Source organism: Sus scrofa, chromosome X, assembly GCF_054392235.1.
Source record: "Sus scrofa isolate SSC_HxYL_T2T_F1_AM1 chromosome X, Sscrofa_HxYL_maternal_Yorkshire_Landrace_v2.0, whole genome shotgun sequence".
Taxonomy (NCBI): domain Eukaryota; kingdom Metazoa; phylum Chordata; class Mammalia; order Artiodactyla; family Suidae; genus Sus; species Sus scrofa.
This window is the reverse complement of record NC_139401.1, coordinates 39995838-40011195: the sequence shown is the minus strand read 5'-3', so window position 1 is coordinate 40011195 and position 15358 is coordinate 39995838. Positions and strand designations below refer to the sequence as shown.

The 15358-nt window shown below is 38.2% G+C and overlaps 1 protein-coding gene across 1 annotated transcript in view; it reads left to right on the top strand.

Annotated features, from left to right (window-relative positions):
- MED14 (mediator complex subunit 14) overlaps positions 1 to 15358 on the top strand; it is a 70714-nt gene that overhangs the window by 18261 nt on the left and 37095 nt on the right. The window contains exons 9-14 of the mRNA XM_003135025.6: positions 878 to 1028; positions 1529 to 1640; positions 5518 to 5643; positions 7510 to 7588; positions 11336 to 11495; positions 14853 to 15047. Coding sequence (XP_003135073.1) covers positions 878 to 1028; positions 1529 to 1640; positions 5518 to 5643; positions 7510 to 7588; positions 11336 to 11495; positions 14853 to 15047 — 823 coding nt within the window. The remainder of the gene's footprint in view (positions 1 to 877; positions 1029 to 1528; positions 1641 to 5517; positions 5644 to 7509; positions 7589 to 11335; positions 11496 to 14852; positions 15048 to 15358) is intronic.

Below are 15358 nucleotides of genomic sequence, written 5' to 3'. Positions count from 1 at the left end.
ACATCCATAGTTGACACTTTTCTTAGAACATGGCATGTTTTAAATATGTAGCTATTTATCTGTTTGTACTAAAAACTACTGTTCTTAAAAGATTAGGAGTTCCCATTGCGGCACGGTGGAAATGAATCTGACTAGGACCCATGAGGTTGCAGGATCAATCCCTGGCCTCGCTCCCTGGGTGCAGGATCCTCTGGTGTTGCCGTGAGCTGTGGTGTAGGTCGCAGATGTGGCTCAGATCTGCTGTGGCATAGGCCAGCATCTGTAGGTCTGATTAGACCCTTAGCCTGGGAACTTCCTTATGCCGCGAGTGCAGCCCTAAAAAGCTAAAAAGACCAAAAAAAAAAAAAAAAAAAAAAGGAAAGAAGACTAGATTACTCTGAGTTCATACCAGATTGCTTGAAAAACCATTAGGTTAGATTATTGGGTGTAATGTTTTACTGCAGTGTTACATTTTGAATTGTGCCTTTTAAAAAATTTGGGGCGAGATTTTTTGGGAAAATCTGCATCAGGCTGTTTTATAATCCTCTATTTCCCATTTGAACTTTGCTTGATTCCCATTTTCTGTAAAGGAATCAGAAGTGAATAGACACCAGTTAAAGATAGGTCGTTTTGTTTGGGAATTTTGTGTGTGTGTGTGTGTGTGTGTGTGTGCATGCATGTATTCTATTTTTAAATTCTGTCTTTGGTTTTTTTAATGTAGTAAATCATACCGTGTTGGGTTACAGAATAGCTATCTTAATATTAATATTCCTTCAGCCAACAGTGAGGGCCTGCCATGTTCTAGGCTGGATAAGATGCACAATAGACTGTCTGTTTTATTCCAGAAGTTAAAAGACTGTGTTGGAAAAAATTCTTCATATTTCTTTTTTCTCTGTAGTCAACAGGTTCTTGGGAGAAAAACAGGGACAGCATCTGTTCACAAAGTTACAATTAAAATTGACGAGAATGATGTCTCCAAGCCTTTACAGATTTTTCATGATCCTCCTTTGCCAGCTTCTGATTCCAAATTAGTAGAAAGAGCCATGAAGGTAAAAGATCTCCATATATTTTAATAATGGTTTGATTACATGAATATGATTTACCATTTTAACTTTTAGCACAAATTCTTTAAAATACCTAATTGTTCCTAAAACCTTTTATGAAACTTATTTTAAATGAATATTATGCTTGTAAATTTGTTGTTTTTTTAACATCTGATATTATAATGTATAATCTTTAAGATGTTCTTTCAAATTTTGTAATTGAGATCAGATCACAGTTTTTGTTTTATTACGATCAGCCATTCAATCACAGTGATAAACAATACATGCAGTGTCTTGATCTATACTTGCCAGAAACATGTGATCTTTAAGCTGTCAGTACCATGAAAGTTTTTTTTTTTTTTTTTTAACTTTGAATTTGCTTTCTTTTACTGGTTAATAATCAGTGTGATTCTGAAAGGAAATATCTTGGAGCACAATAATCTCTGCTCAGGCTTTTGAAATAAAAATGTTTAAATTGCACATACAATTCTGTTCTGTTTATGCAGATTGATCATTTATCAATAGAAAAACTCCTGATTGACAGTGTCCATGCACGGGCTCATCAGAAACTCCAGGAACTGAAGGCCATTCTTAGAGGCTTCAATGCCAATGAAAACTGTAGGTTCTTTTAAATTGGCATTTCTGTCTTTCTTTTGTTTAAATTAGTATCCACTTTTATTTTGTGAAGAGTCTTTCTTAATGATTTTTTTCCCTGATATACTGATTTTGTTGTAGAGGGTGGGCATTCTGCATTTTAATTTATCATCTACCATTCTGATTTTCCCCTTTCTTCTTTCTCGTGTAGCTTGACCTTATTTTTAAAATACATGTATGTCAACTCTCCTTAAAACTTTTTTTCCTATTGAAATGGAAGCTATTTTAAAATTTTAATATGGATCTTTTAGTTCTTCTTCTGAAAGATTAAGGCAGCTTTGTAAATATTTAGTGTATTTATTTATAAAATAGACCTCTGAATGAAGCAAAATTTATCCCTTGTCTTTTTAAAATTTTTTTGAACGGTTAATACATTAACAAGGTTCATAATAAGAAATACAAATATACACACTTAGTGAAAAATCTTCTGGTTACCTAGTATATTCACAGCAGGAATACTGCTCTTAGGGAGCAGTCAGTCATTTAGAAAGTAAGTGCTTTCATTCTAGGAATATAGTTTCACAGGATCTTAATGAGCATATTTACTATCCCTACCCCAGTTGTTTTCGGCCAGGATTACCTTGTGCCTACAGTTTTTTTGCAACCTTAATTTTTCTAGTTTTAGTTATTTCTAATTTTTCAAAATAGCAAAATTCGGAGTTCCTCTTGTGGTGCAGTGGAAACAAATCCGACTAGTAACCACGAGGTTGCGGGTTCGATCCCTGGCCTCGCTCAGTGGACTAAGGATCCGCCTTGCCCTGAGCTGTGGTGTAGGTCGCAGACACAGCTCGGACCAGGCATTGCTGTGCCTGTGGTGTAGGCCAGCAGCTGTAGCTCTGATTCGACCCTAGCCTAGGAACTTCCATATGCTGCCTATGTGGCCCTAAGAAAAAGCAAAAAAAAAAAAAAAAAAAAAAAAAAGAGTTCTAAAATTTCATTGGGATTCTGGAAAATTAGGGTTTGTGTTTTTTGATAGGTTCTGGTTTACTTGAGTATCATCTGTGAACAAGGCTTAGTAAGATAAAAAACCCTTCAATATAATTGCCCGGGGGATATTTAAATTACTTTGAAAAATGGACTCCAAGCATGTGTTTAACGAGTTTCTTGTGCTGTTCAAGAAAGTTGCAAAGATTTTTCTTTAGCAGCATTTTGTAGAGATGTCACCGCTTGAATATTCAGAAGATCGGGGTTTGCCTACTCTTGTGCTCTTGAACAAGTCACTTAAATTCTCTGGGCCCCTAACATTCCAGGATGTTGGTCCCGGCTCTTCCTCGTTCTCTCACTCCAGTGGGAGTATACTACAGTAGTGGTTTGCAAGCCCTGGTAGAGTCCTCAGTGTTAGAGAAAAGTGCTTCGGAGACTGTTTTGAAGGAGAGAGAGGTACTTGCATGTGGAGTTGGGCCCCTCCGACCTGCTTTCATTGGAACACTTCTGTAAATGAGGCCTGCCATAGGGAAGGGTTTGCTGACCCACCCTTTTAGGACATATGCTTTACTGGTTTTTGAAATTCGTGTTCATGCATTTATACTCTTTATGCAGTCTTACTTGATCCCTTTTGTGATGGGAAAGCATGCTTTAGTCAGACCCTCTTCTGGGGCCAAGGGCTCTATCTGTTCTGGGAATCCCTTAGTGCAAGCGCCTTTGATTAATCTCCTGGCTTTTCTTCCAGCTCCCACTGGAATAAGCCGAGGAAACAAGTAGCTTGGAGAATGGAGCATTTCAAGGGAGGGCTAGAGGAGTGCACAGACAGTAGATTTTGGACAGCCCAGGAGACAGAATGTGGTTCTTGAAGGAGGGAAATGGGAATGGGAATGTCTCGGGAGAGTAGGCAGGACTCTTGGAGTGAAGTTCAAAAAAGGCAGTGCAGGGCACTGAAGGTAACTCAGTCCTTCACAGGGCCGTCTGCCTTGGGTTGTGCTCTGTCAGCACCAGATGCTGGGCCTTGAGGTCCGTTCAGAAGCTGAGAGCCACACACAGCCATTCCTCATTGGGCTTAGTTGCTTCTCTTTAGTCTTCTCACTTTATTTTGCTGTCTCTTGGTCCATTCCTCATCTTGTCCTCAATAAATAGATAGATGGGGAGAAATAAAAGACGTGTATACATTCCTGCTGCAGGAAAAAGTAGCCTGCAGCCCAGTCATTTTGCACAGCCTTTAATTCTCCCTTCGTAAGTTTCTTCATTTTGGATATACTCCATTAAAACCTGTTCGTTCGTTCATTTTTTTTTTTTTGCTTTTTAGGGCCGCACCTGTGGCATATGGAGGTTCCCAGGCTAAGGGTTGAATTGGAGCTACAGCTGCCAGCTTACATCACAGCCTCGGCAATGCCAGATCTGAGCCGTGTCTACGACCAACACCACAGCTCATGGCAACACCGGATCCTTAACCCACTGAGTGAGGCCAGGGATGGAACCCACAACCTCATGGTTACTAGCTGGATTCGTTTCGGCTTCGCCACAACGGGAACTCCCCAAACCTGTTGCCTTTCAATGCTTAGGGCCTTATGTTTATTCTCTGTAAAGAAAAATACAGACATTGGCAGTCACAAAATATGTGTCAAAATTTCTTCTATCTTTTGGACTATGTTCTCTGTATTCTTCTCTGATGCCTGTCTTCAAAATATTCAGTTTTGTTAGTTTGAAATCATAGTTATCTCAGTTGTCAGAATTAGTTTTACTCCATTGTTACATTTTAAAAATGGTTTTGCTTTAAAGAATACATTCCTATCCCATTAGGAATTAAAACAGTACAGATATGTTTTAAAAATCAGCAACTCTGCTTCACGTCTGTAAGCATTTTTTGTTACATTAACATAGTAATTTCAGCAAAACATGTTTTGAACTAATTTGTCACACTTGTCTGAATGATAGAATATTGAAAAGATATTCCCATTTGTGCCTTTGTGCTGTTTTTTGTTTGTTGTGAATGCTGCTGGGCCCGCATGTTAGACATTTGTATGCAAATATGTATTAGATATACTTGAAAGCAATTTGTTTTCATCTAATTAAATATGTTTCCTGCAATCTTTTTGCTTTATTAATCTGTTTGTATAGACAGTACCAGTGGCAGCATCACCCATTTTAATTATTAGCAATTCATAATAAGAGGGTTTGGTTCGTTTCTTTGGTTCATAAAGGAATACAGATAGTGTACATCACTGAGCACTTTACTTGTTAAAGTACCTTTACAAGCTTGTCACTTCTTCCTAAGGACCCATGGCATGGCCAGGAAGATACCATTGTTCTTGTTTAACAAAGGACAGAGAGGTCACACCTGGTCAAAGGCTAAGCCTACATTTCCACGCCTCATTGCCTGCTTTTCTCCTGTGCTATAGCTTTAGAGGACTGTGGTGACCAGAAGGGCATATTCCTTTTGCAGCTCCTCAGTGTGATCAGCACATGGTGTGCTTTCAGTGCTGCTGCTTTACTACATTTCATTATGCCAATTTGTGGGATTAAGGGGAACAATTGATTTTCTTCCCCTTATATCAAAAAGAAAATCCTTAAAATTAACTCACTGGTTATTACTGAGTGGAAGTACAAGAACTCAGCTCACTGATGAGGTTAAATTTTCACTAGCTATTTTAAGCTCTTCAAAGGAATCTTGGAGGGTCTCTTTTGCTGTCCTATTTGAGATGGGTGTGTTTGTTTCAGGTTACCTTGTAGATTACATTCTTCCTTTTAAGCTGCTAATTTACCTAATAGTACTATTCCAGTTTAGCTAAATTATGTTTTTCCTCTAACATCAGGATAGTTGGTTCGTTTCTACTCACTGAGAAATATATATATATATATATTTTGAAAATACTCAGATAGAAATATAACTTAATTCTTTACTGTTCAGCTTCTATAGAGACTGCACTTCCAGCTCTTGTTGTTCCCATCTTGGAGCCCTGTGGTAATTCGGAGTGTCTGCACATTTTTGTAGATTTGCATTCTGGAATGTTCCAGTTGATGCTTTATGGACTTGGTAAGTTACTAAAAGATACAGTCACTCTGTAAAGAAAAATATTTTTAACCAAAGCAGAATAAAAATTTTTTGCCATTAGGTATTGGGAGGGGTGGTATAAACAGTGTAGAACATACGTGTGAAAGGAATAACTAGCTGATGTTTAGTCCCTGGGGCCCATCTTAACACTACTTTGGATTTTCTTGTAACAGAAGTTAAACTTCCCAATACGAAGTGCATTCATGTTTTTTCTCTTATGTAATAATGTTGATGACTGATCTTTTTTTATATTAACTGTGTTACCACTCATAGTTGGGTAACATGGAGAAGACTGCAAGGAATTGTTCATGGCTAAAGAACAAATTTATGACAGTATAAATATCTCAGATAATTGGGGTACAAAATCCTAGAGAAAAGGATTATTTTCTGGCTTAAACGCAGTAGAAATTGAAGTTTACTTTCTAACGTTTTCTGTTACCAAGTTGGAGTTCGGAAATGATGAAACACTAGGAACTTAAGTGTCTTTTGTGTTGCTAGTAGAACAGTGTTTTTGACTATATATTAGCACGTTTGCCATTTGAAATTACTATTAAGCTAGATATATTGATGAAAATAAAAGGCTTTCTGGTTATATTGTATGGCTATAAAGGTAGCGTTTCCTATGAACTGCTCATAGAAAACTGGCCTCATTACTTTAAATCACATCACATTTATGATGGCTAAATGATAAGCAGCACATTAGGCGGTTGTTGTTGGTTTTTCAGAACTTTTTATTTAACCGTTTTCTTGACGTTTAACATAGTACATATACATAAGGTAAACAAAAAAACTAAACATGTAAAAATGAGAGACGAAGTGAAAAAGTTAACCTGTTGGCAAGCATTGTTTTTAGTGGATGTATGCCTGTCTCAGCTCAAGCTGCCACAACAGTGAACTACAGAGTGGGTGGCTTAAACAACAGAAATTTATTTTCTCACAGTTCTGGAGGTTGGCAGTCTGAGATCGGTTTGCCAGCGTGACCGAGTTATGGTGAGGGCTCTCCTCTTGGCTTACAGTTGTCAGCCTTCTCGCTGTGTCCTCACATGGCAGGAAGAGAGTACTGAGCTCTCTAGTGTCTCTCCTTTATAAAGGCAGTAATCTTAAATGAGGGCCCCACTCTCATGACCTCATTGAAACCTAATTATCTCTCAAAGGCTCCACCTCTAAACATCCTCACAGGAGGAGTTAGGATTTCAACAAATGAATTAGCGGGATGGGGGGGGTAGGATACAATTCATGCCATAGCAGTGCTCTTTTTATTTTTTTCTATACTTTTTCCTTTAATTGAAATCATTTCATATTTTGCTTTTTTGCTCAACATTCTATTATTATTTTTTAGTGTCATTAAAAATTCCAGGTGATGTGTAGCAAACTAATCTTTAGCTGACAGCTCTTGCTTATTTAGCAAGCTAATCTTCAACCAGCAGCTCTTGCTTATGCCAGAGACCATTTGTGTTTAATTAATAAACATTTTCATGGAGTTTTATAGTTTTCATAGTTTTTAAGGTTCTAAGTGTAGTAATACTATGGGTTTTAAATACATACATGTTTAAAATATGAACTAGACTAAGAATTTGGGGAACTAAAATACAGGCAAATAACTAATTCATGTATTTGTTGCTTATTCTTCCTGCAATGTACATTTGCTATTAATTATCCTAACTATAACTCTCTCTAAATGTTAAAGAGGGAAAACAAATTAGGTTAACTTATGCCTAATGATGCTTTTAGCTTTGTTCTTCTCTGACTCAAAAATAACATTACTTTCTGCCTAAAACAACATTTAAATTTTGGGCTACCTAGCTATCTTGTGTAAGCAATTAATTAATGAAGTACTTTATGCTATAGACCAGGCCACACTGGATGACATGGAGAAGTCTGTGAATGATGACATGAAACGGATCATCCCTTGGATTCAACAACTTAAGTAAGCTTATTTATTTAGCTCGAGACTAAAAATGGAAACTTATTTTGACAAGATATATTTTCTTCTCCGTCATTACTCTTGATCAGCCACTATCCTAATGTTAACGACCTGAAACATGAGCACCTTTGGGTACTTAGAATCTAAATTGTCTTGGAATAGGTCCACGATGGCAGTGCTTCATATCAGATTTCCCCTCTAGAGCAAATATAGGTGTGACATTCAACTTTGATTCCTTGCCACATTTTCTCCTGTACAAGCGCTCTTTAGATCACTTACACAATGAATTTTATTGTATACAGTGTTCTTTGCAGTAGAGTCATATTTGTTCTTATCCAGGATAATCTTCATGGTATGAATCTACCTGCTGGCACTTTGTCATCAGAGTAGTCGTTTTTGGCTTCTCTAATACCATCACTCAGTTTGTCTCAAAATCCTTTGAATGCTTCAAGCTGTTAAACCAAATAAAATTGAAAATGGAGCTAGAGACAATTCTCTGAGGTTTCATCACCATCCTGGTACACAAAGGTACCATTATGGCAGCTCTTAACAGATGCTCTTTTTTAATCAATAAAACAAAATTCCAAGGGATAAAATAAATGTCAGAGATTAAAAGCAAACTGGCAGATGACAGGGCAGGGGAGTGGGGATGAGGAGCTAGACTGTTCAGGGGATCTATTGGTTTCTTGAACTTCTGGTCTACTCCTTTTGCCAGTCTGATTTTGTAAATATTTGAGGAATTCGACATGAATAACTTTCATTAACACAGCGTGATTGTTATTTATTTTTTATTATTATTTTTTAAATTTTTTATGGCCCCACCAGTGGCATGTGGAAGTTCCCAGGTCAGGGATTGAATCTGAGCCACAGCTGTGACAATGCCAGGTCCTTTAACCCACTGCGAGGGACCAGAGATTGAACCCATGGCAGCTTCTTTAAAAACTTAAACGTAGGAGTTCCTGTCATGGCTCGGGGTTAACGAACCCAATTAATACCCATGAGGACGTGGGTTCGATCCCTGGCCTCGCTCAGTGGGTTAAGGATCCAGCATTGTCGTGAGCTGTGGTGTAGGTCGCAGACGCGGCTCAGATCTGGCGTTGCTGTGGCTGTGGTGTAGGCCGGCAGCTACAGCTCCGATTCAACCCCTAGCCCTGGAGCCTCCATGTGCAGAGGGCATGGCCCCCAAAAGACTGAAAAAACAAAACAAAACTGAAACATGAATTTACTGTATGATCCAATAATTCCATTCCTAGTGGAATGAAAATGTAAGTCCACACATATACTTGCATGTGGATACGCATAGCGGCATTATTCATAAGAGCCAAGAAGTGGAAACAGTCCAAGTGTCTATCAGCTGACAATGGATAAACAAAATGTGGCCCATCCATACAGTGCAGTGTTAGTCGGGCGATGAAAAGGAAAGAAGGACTGATACATGCTACAACATGGATGAATCCTGAAACAGGATGCTAAGTGAAGTGAATGAAGGCGGTCATGACAGATCACACATTTTATGATTCCATTTATATAAAATGTCCAGAAAAGGACAATCTACACAGCAGAAAGTAGATTCACAGTTGCCTGGGACTGGGGATTAACTGTAAATGAGCATCTCTTTGAGGCAGTGGAAATGTTCTAAGTGTTCTAAAACTAGATTGTGGTTAGGATTGCAAAACTTAGTAAATTTACAAGTCAATGAACTGTATACTTAGAACAGTTGAATTTTACGTTTTTTAAATTTATGCTGTATAAATTATATTTCAATAGTCATCTCAAAAAAAATTAATGTCCCATGATAAACCGGTCATTCACGAAAGATCATATGAGAAGCACTATATTATAAGTGACAACCAGGGGACCTTTCCTATAAATAGTGTGAGTTTAAGTACAGACACACATTGGTAAGTTCAAGGCTTTTGCGACTTTCTGATTTTTTTAGAATTTTTAATGTGACAAGTGAGCTTTTTTCTTGTTTGTCATAACTTGTCTAGCTTGGATTGATGATGATGTTAATCACAGGAGATAATGTATATCTCAACTGTTTCTCTGGTTTTTAAAAAATAACATACAGGAGTTCTCGTCGTGGCTCAGTGGTTAATGAATCCAACGAGGAACCGTGAGGTTGCGAGTTCAGTCCCTGGCCTTGCTCAGTGAGTTAAGGATCCGGCATTGCCGTGAGCTGTGGTGTAGGTTGCAGACGCTGCTCGGATCCCGATTTGCTGTAGGCCGGTGGCCACAGCTCCGATTAGACCCCTAGCCTGGGAACCTCCATATGCCGCGGGAGCGGCCCTAGAAAAGGCAAAAAAAATAAATAAATAAAAATAAATGAAAAAATCAAAATGAAAAAAAAATAAAAATAAAAAATAACATACATAGCGGAGATACCAGTCTCACAAAGGTATGAGACTGGAAGTAGAGATTTAAAAGCAGATTTAGGAGTTCCTGTTGTGGCGCAGTGGAAACGAATCTGACTAGTATCCATGAGGACACAGGTTGGATCCCTGGCCTCTCTCAGCAGGTTAAAGATCCGTCGTTGCCATGAGCTGTGGTGTAGGTCACAGACCTGGCTCAGATCTGGTGTTGCTGTGGCTGTGGTGTAGGCTGGTGGCTACAGTTCTGATTTGACCCATAGCCTGGGAATCTCCATGTGCTGCAGGTGTGGCCCTAAAAAGACAAAAAAAAAAAAAAAAAAGGATATTCGTTTTTCACTGTCATCCACAATGAAGCAGGTATTGATGTATTTTCAAAATTTATTTTCATTCCATAATCAATAGCCAGTTCTAGCAGTTGATCCTGTGAAGTTGTAGTTAAATTTGTTTTTGGTGTAAAAAAACAGTTTCCAGATACATTTTTTTGGGTAATAGTTGACAAAATGCCCTTAACATGTTATATATTAAACATAGTTTTACTGTGCATGACTAGGACACGCTTTGTACCACATGCAGCTCAGCACACAAATGCAACAGGACCCAAGCTGGTCCACACCCTGTTCAGCCTGGTGAGCCTACTGATGATGAACTTGGATTTTGTGGCATTGTTATGTTGCTGTGAAAAGCTTCTAAATTTGTCCTCGTTTTCCAAGTTGTCTCATTGCGAATCAGTGAGTTTGTGTTCACCAATCATTTTATCCCCTTTTCACATATTATATGGTATCCCAGCCTCAAAGATAGAAAAGCAAATGCAGGGAATGAGAGGAATACTGTAGTAGAAGCATCAAAGTGAAATCTGGTGCCTTAAGTGAGAGAGGGGAGCATTTTCTGGCACCTGCTAGGTATATTCATCACTTTATATGTGCAGTATAAAAACTGGGACTCTGTATCTTCAGTGATACCAGGGAAATGAAATACTGTTATGGGTGTTTTTTTGTGTGTGTGTTTTATAGACACTTCAGGCATTTTATAAGGGGTGTTGTGACTAGCTTGTGCTATCTTATAAACAATAGGAAATCTTTCATCTCTTATAATAAACTGACATAGTGTGTCAGCCTTAACGCTGGTTAGTTCTCCTTTATAACGAATCAAAATCATTCATCCCGCAGTTTAAACTTCTTAAGCTAGAACTAGAAGCAACAGTCCAGTACCAAACCAGAGAAACGTTCATCGTGATGTTCATGTGTCCTTTTACTAGTTCAGCTAAATTTCAAATTAATTGGTTTCTTAGTGGGATTTAATAATCTATTTATAAACTGATGGCACATAGTCAATCTGAAAAGTCTGATTTTGTGATGTGGATTCTCTCTTTTAAATTAAGGTTTTGGCTTGGACAACAGCGTTGTAAGCAATCTATAAAACACTTGCCTACAATAAGCAGTGAAACATTGCAGCTGTCCAATTATTCAACCCATCCTATTGGAAACCTCTCTAAGAATAAGCTGTTCATTAAACTTACCCGTCTCCCACAATACTACATTGTAAGTATGCAGAGAGTTGATTTGAGTGATCTAGTTCAATAATTCTCTTAGTATCTTGAATGATTTATTGTTTAGCTTAATTTGCAAATATGTTTTATTGGATATTTGAATTTGGTGTAGTGATTCTCAACCTAGAAGATGGAGGAAGAGATGGTCAGGATGGGGAGAGGGGAAAATCATATCTGTAAGAAATTATGTTATGTTGAGGCAGGGTTGGGAAATACCAGATATGCTCCCATCCCTCACCCTAGGATCTCTCCCCCTGTGAGACCTAGTTTCTGCTTGGAATGAGGCATCTTCCCTATGTAAGGAAGAAGTTTGAAAGCAACTACTGTGAAGGTTTGGAAATGTTTTGGTGTCAGGTAAACTTGTTTGGTTTTAATCAAATGTTAACTTGTATAGTGCTGCCTTTTAGATGTGGCTGCCTGAAGTAGCTTTATTTTCTCATCCTTAATTGAGAAAAAAAATGCATGTGTATATATCCATTTTATTGATTGCATGTACTTTTCAGTATACAGCAAAATCCTTATTCCTTTTTCACTCTTTCTAGATGTTTTCCAGTTAAGTTTCTTTGAGATCTTTGAATTGGTTAAAAATTGCCAGAATTTGAAATATGGACTCATATATTTCATAACTATATTTCCTGCTCGTAGAAATTTTTGTGTACGCCAAGTGAATACTTTTGGCTAAGATTCTATGGTGTTTAAAAAACTTAATTCAGGATTGTTGGTTGAAGGTAATGGGAGTGAATTTTTTTTTAAGGTTTTGAGCTGTACTTTTAAAAGATACTGTTTTAGGAGTTCCCGTCGTGGCGCAGTGGTTAACAAATCCGACTAGGAACCAGGAGGTTGCGGGTTCGGTCCCTGCCCTTGCTCAGTGGGTTAACGATCCGGCGTTGCCGTGAGCTGTGGTGTAGGTTGCAGATGCGGCTCGTATCCCGCGTTGCTGTGGCTCTGGCTCTGGCGTAGGCCGGTGGCTGCAGCTCCGATTGGACCCCTAGCCTGGGAACCTCCATATGCTGCAGGAGCGGCCCAAGAAATAGCTAAAAAAGACAAAAAAATAAAAAAATAAAAAATAAAAAAAATAAAAAAATAAAAGATACTGTTTTAAAAGGTACCCTGTGCAGCCTGGTACGTATTAAGTTAGAGTTACTTTTGTAGATTAGTAAGTCTGTCATTGATATAAATTTTACTTTTTTTGTGAATTTTAAAGCACAAGATAGAAGGTGGTGGTTTCAGTTCTCCGTGAGCTCCCTGGTCTGCATGTGAAATGATATGCATAATAATCAAACCTATGAACACACAAAGCCCTTTTTATATTCAGCCACACATAAAATAAATTGGTTGTAATTTATAATTTTCTGACCTTATTTAATATCCAACAAAAAGCCAGGCTTTAAGTTTCAAGTGGCTGCTGGTTTATTATAAAGCAATAATTTGTTTCACATGGTTTAGACCAAAACTGAATGTACATGGCTCTTCATCCTGCATCTTTCTCACTTAAGGATGATACATTCCCAGTAGTGGAAAAAACTACCGTGGACATTAGGAACAGAGGAAAACCCTATTGCCTTTAAATGTCTTTCGGCTCTTTTACTTTTGCCAGCTTTATTGAGATATAATTAACCTGCAGTGAAAATTCAGACTTTCTGGTGTCTGAGATTTAATAAGTGCCTACAGCTTTGTAACCCCCATCTCACCAGGACAGAGCAGGTCCCTCATGCCCCAGAGTTCCCTCATGCTGCCCCTCTGTAATTAAACCCTCCCCCCACTCTCACCCAGTGACCACTGTCTCTAGTTTTGCCTTTGAGTCTAGTTGCTTTCACTCAGCATAATGCCTTTGATTTTCATCTGTATTGTTGTATGTATAATATTTCATTCTTTTTGTTTCTGAGTAGTGTTTCATGGTATGGATGTATCACAGTTTGTTTATCCAGCCTCTCACTGAAAGCCGTCTGGGTCACTTCCAGTTTGGGGCAATTGTGAATAAAGCTGCTCTAAGCATTTGCATATAGATTTTTTTCGTGAACTTCAGTTTCCATTTCTTTTGGATAAGTAACTAAGTGAGATTGTTGGGTCACACACTAAATGTATGTTTAGCTTTGTAAGAAAATGCTTATCCGTTTTTCAAAGTGGCTGGACCCATTTGCATTCCTGCCAGCAATGCATGAGAGTTCTAGTTGCTCTACATGCTTGCCAGCAGTTAGTATTGTGACTTTTTTTTTAATGCTAGCCATTTTGATAGTTGCATAGCGGTGTCTTATCATAGTCTTAATTTATGCTGCTCTGATGGCTGATGATGTGCTTATTTGCCATCCATATATCTTCTTTGGTGAAGTTCCATCTTTCTTTTAATTCTTGCGTTTCCTCAAGCACCACCCTGTTGATGCTTAGGTGTTGGCCAGACAATTTCCTGAAGAGAGTGTGTAGGGAAGAGGGGAAATAGGGAGAAGGGGGAGAGGAAAAGAGACAAAGTGTGTGTTGATCAAGGGCTTTGTTCAGTGGCATTTTCTTCTCTCACTAAAGTATTTAGGGGGCTTTTCCTAAGTTTTCAGTCGACCTGGAAAGCAGTGTGCGGGAACAGTGAATAAGAACATGGGCTCTGGAGCCAGACCTCTAGGATCAAAGCAAGAGTCCATCACTTCTCAGCTCTGAGATCTTGGGCAATTAACCTAACTTTTTTGTGCCTAATTTCTTCATCAGAAAAATGAAGATAAGAATCCTTACTTCATAGAGTTATTAGGAGGAAGAAATGCATTAACATGTGTCAAATACTTAGGACAGTACATGGCACCCAGTGAGCTCTGTATCAGTGTTAACTGTTGTTGACGGTGTTATCCTTATCCTCACAGTGACCATTAATTTCACTTGAAAAATCAGGATTTGTTTTCGTATGCCTCCAAGTGGGAGGCGTTGTCCTTTTTCTCTGCTGTAAGAGTGGAGTTCTTAGGATGTTTCAGTGGTTAAGGGAGACAGCAGGGCAGTTTGAAATAGATACCATTGTGGAAAATCTAGCAGATCTGCTAGATGTAAGCAGAAGATATTTTCAATTTATAAGCTAAGGTATGAATATCAAGAACACCTAATGCTGATGGTCTAAATGTCCCATTTGCTATAGTTTATGGTTGCTTTTACTTTTATCATTGTTCTTTAGTCAGATCTCTTTTTTTTAGAAAACAAATTATGTATTTAACGGCAGTGCTTTTCTTTGAGATCATCACTGATTTGTCCCTTGTCTGAAGAAAAAACTCATCTACATTAGATTTATGATTCTGAGCCCTACTTGATATAAGGAGGAAGATGTCCAACACTTATGAAGTATATTTTTGAGTCTCATTTCTGATTTGGGCCTTTTTAGGTTGTGGAGATGTTGGAGGTTCCCAATAAACCCACTCAGCTGTCATACAAGTACTACTTCATGTCTGTGAATGCTGCAGATCGTGAAGACAGCCCTGTCATGGCCCTCCTGCTGCAGCAGTTCAAAGAAAACATCCAGGAATTAGTTTATCGTACAAAAAATGGGAAACAGCCTAAGACCAGTACCAAGCGCAAGGTATGATCTCATTCAGAAATGAGCACAGCGTTCGTGTGTGTTAACTGCTGTGTTCTTTAACCATTTTTAATATGGGAAAGAATTGGGTATGGTTTTTAAGAGACTGGGCAGCAATAAGCAACTGTCTACATTTTCTTAAAGATGCTTCTCTTTTAATTGATAATTTGCACCATTTTCCGCAAGACAGCTCATTAAATACATAATATTTACTCCTAATCTGTTGTTTAGGTCAGTATTTGCTCAGTAAACATTTGTTGAATGAATTAACATTTGGTTAACCTTGACTTTTGTTATAGTAGTTCAACTGCATT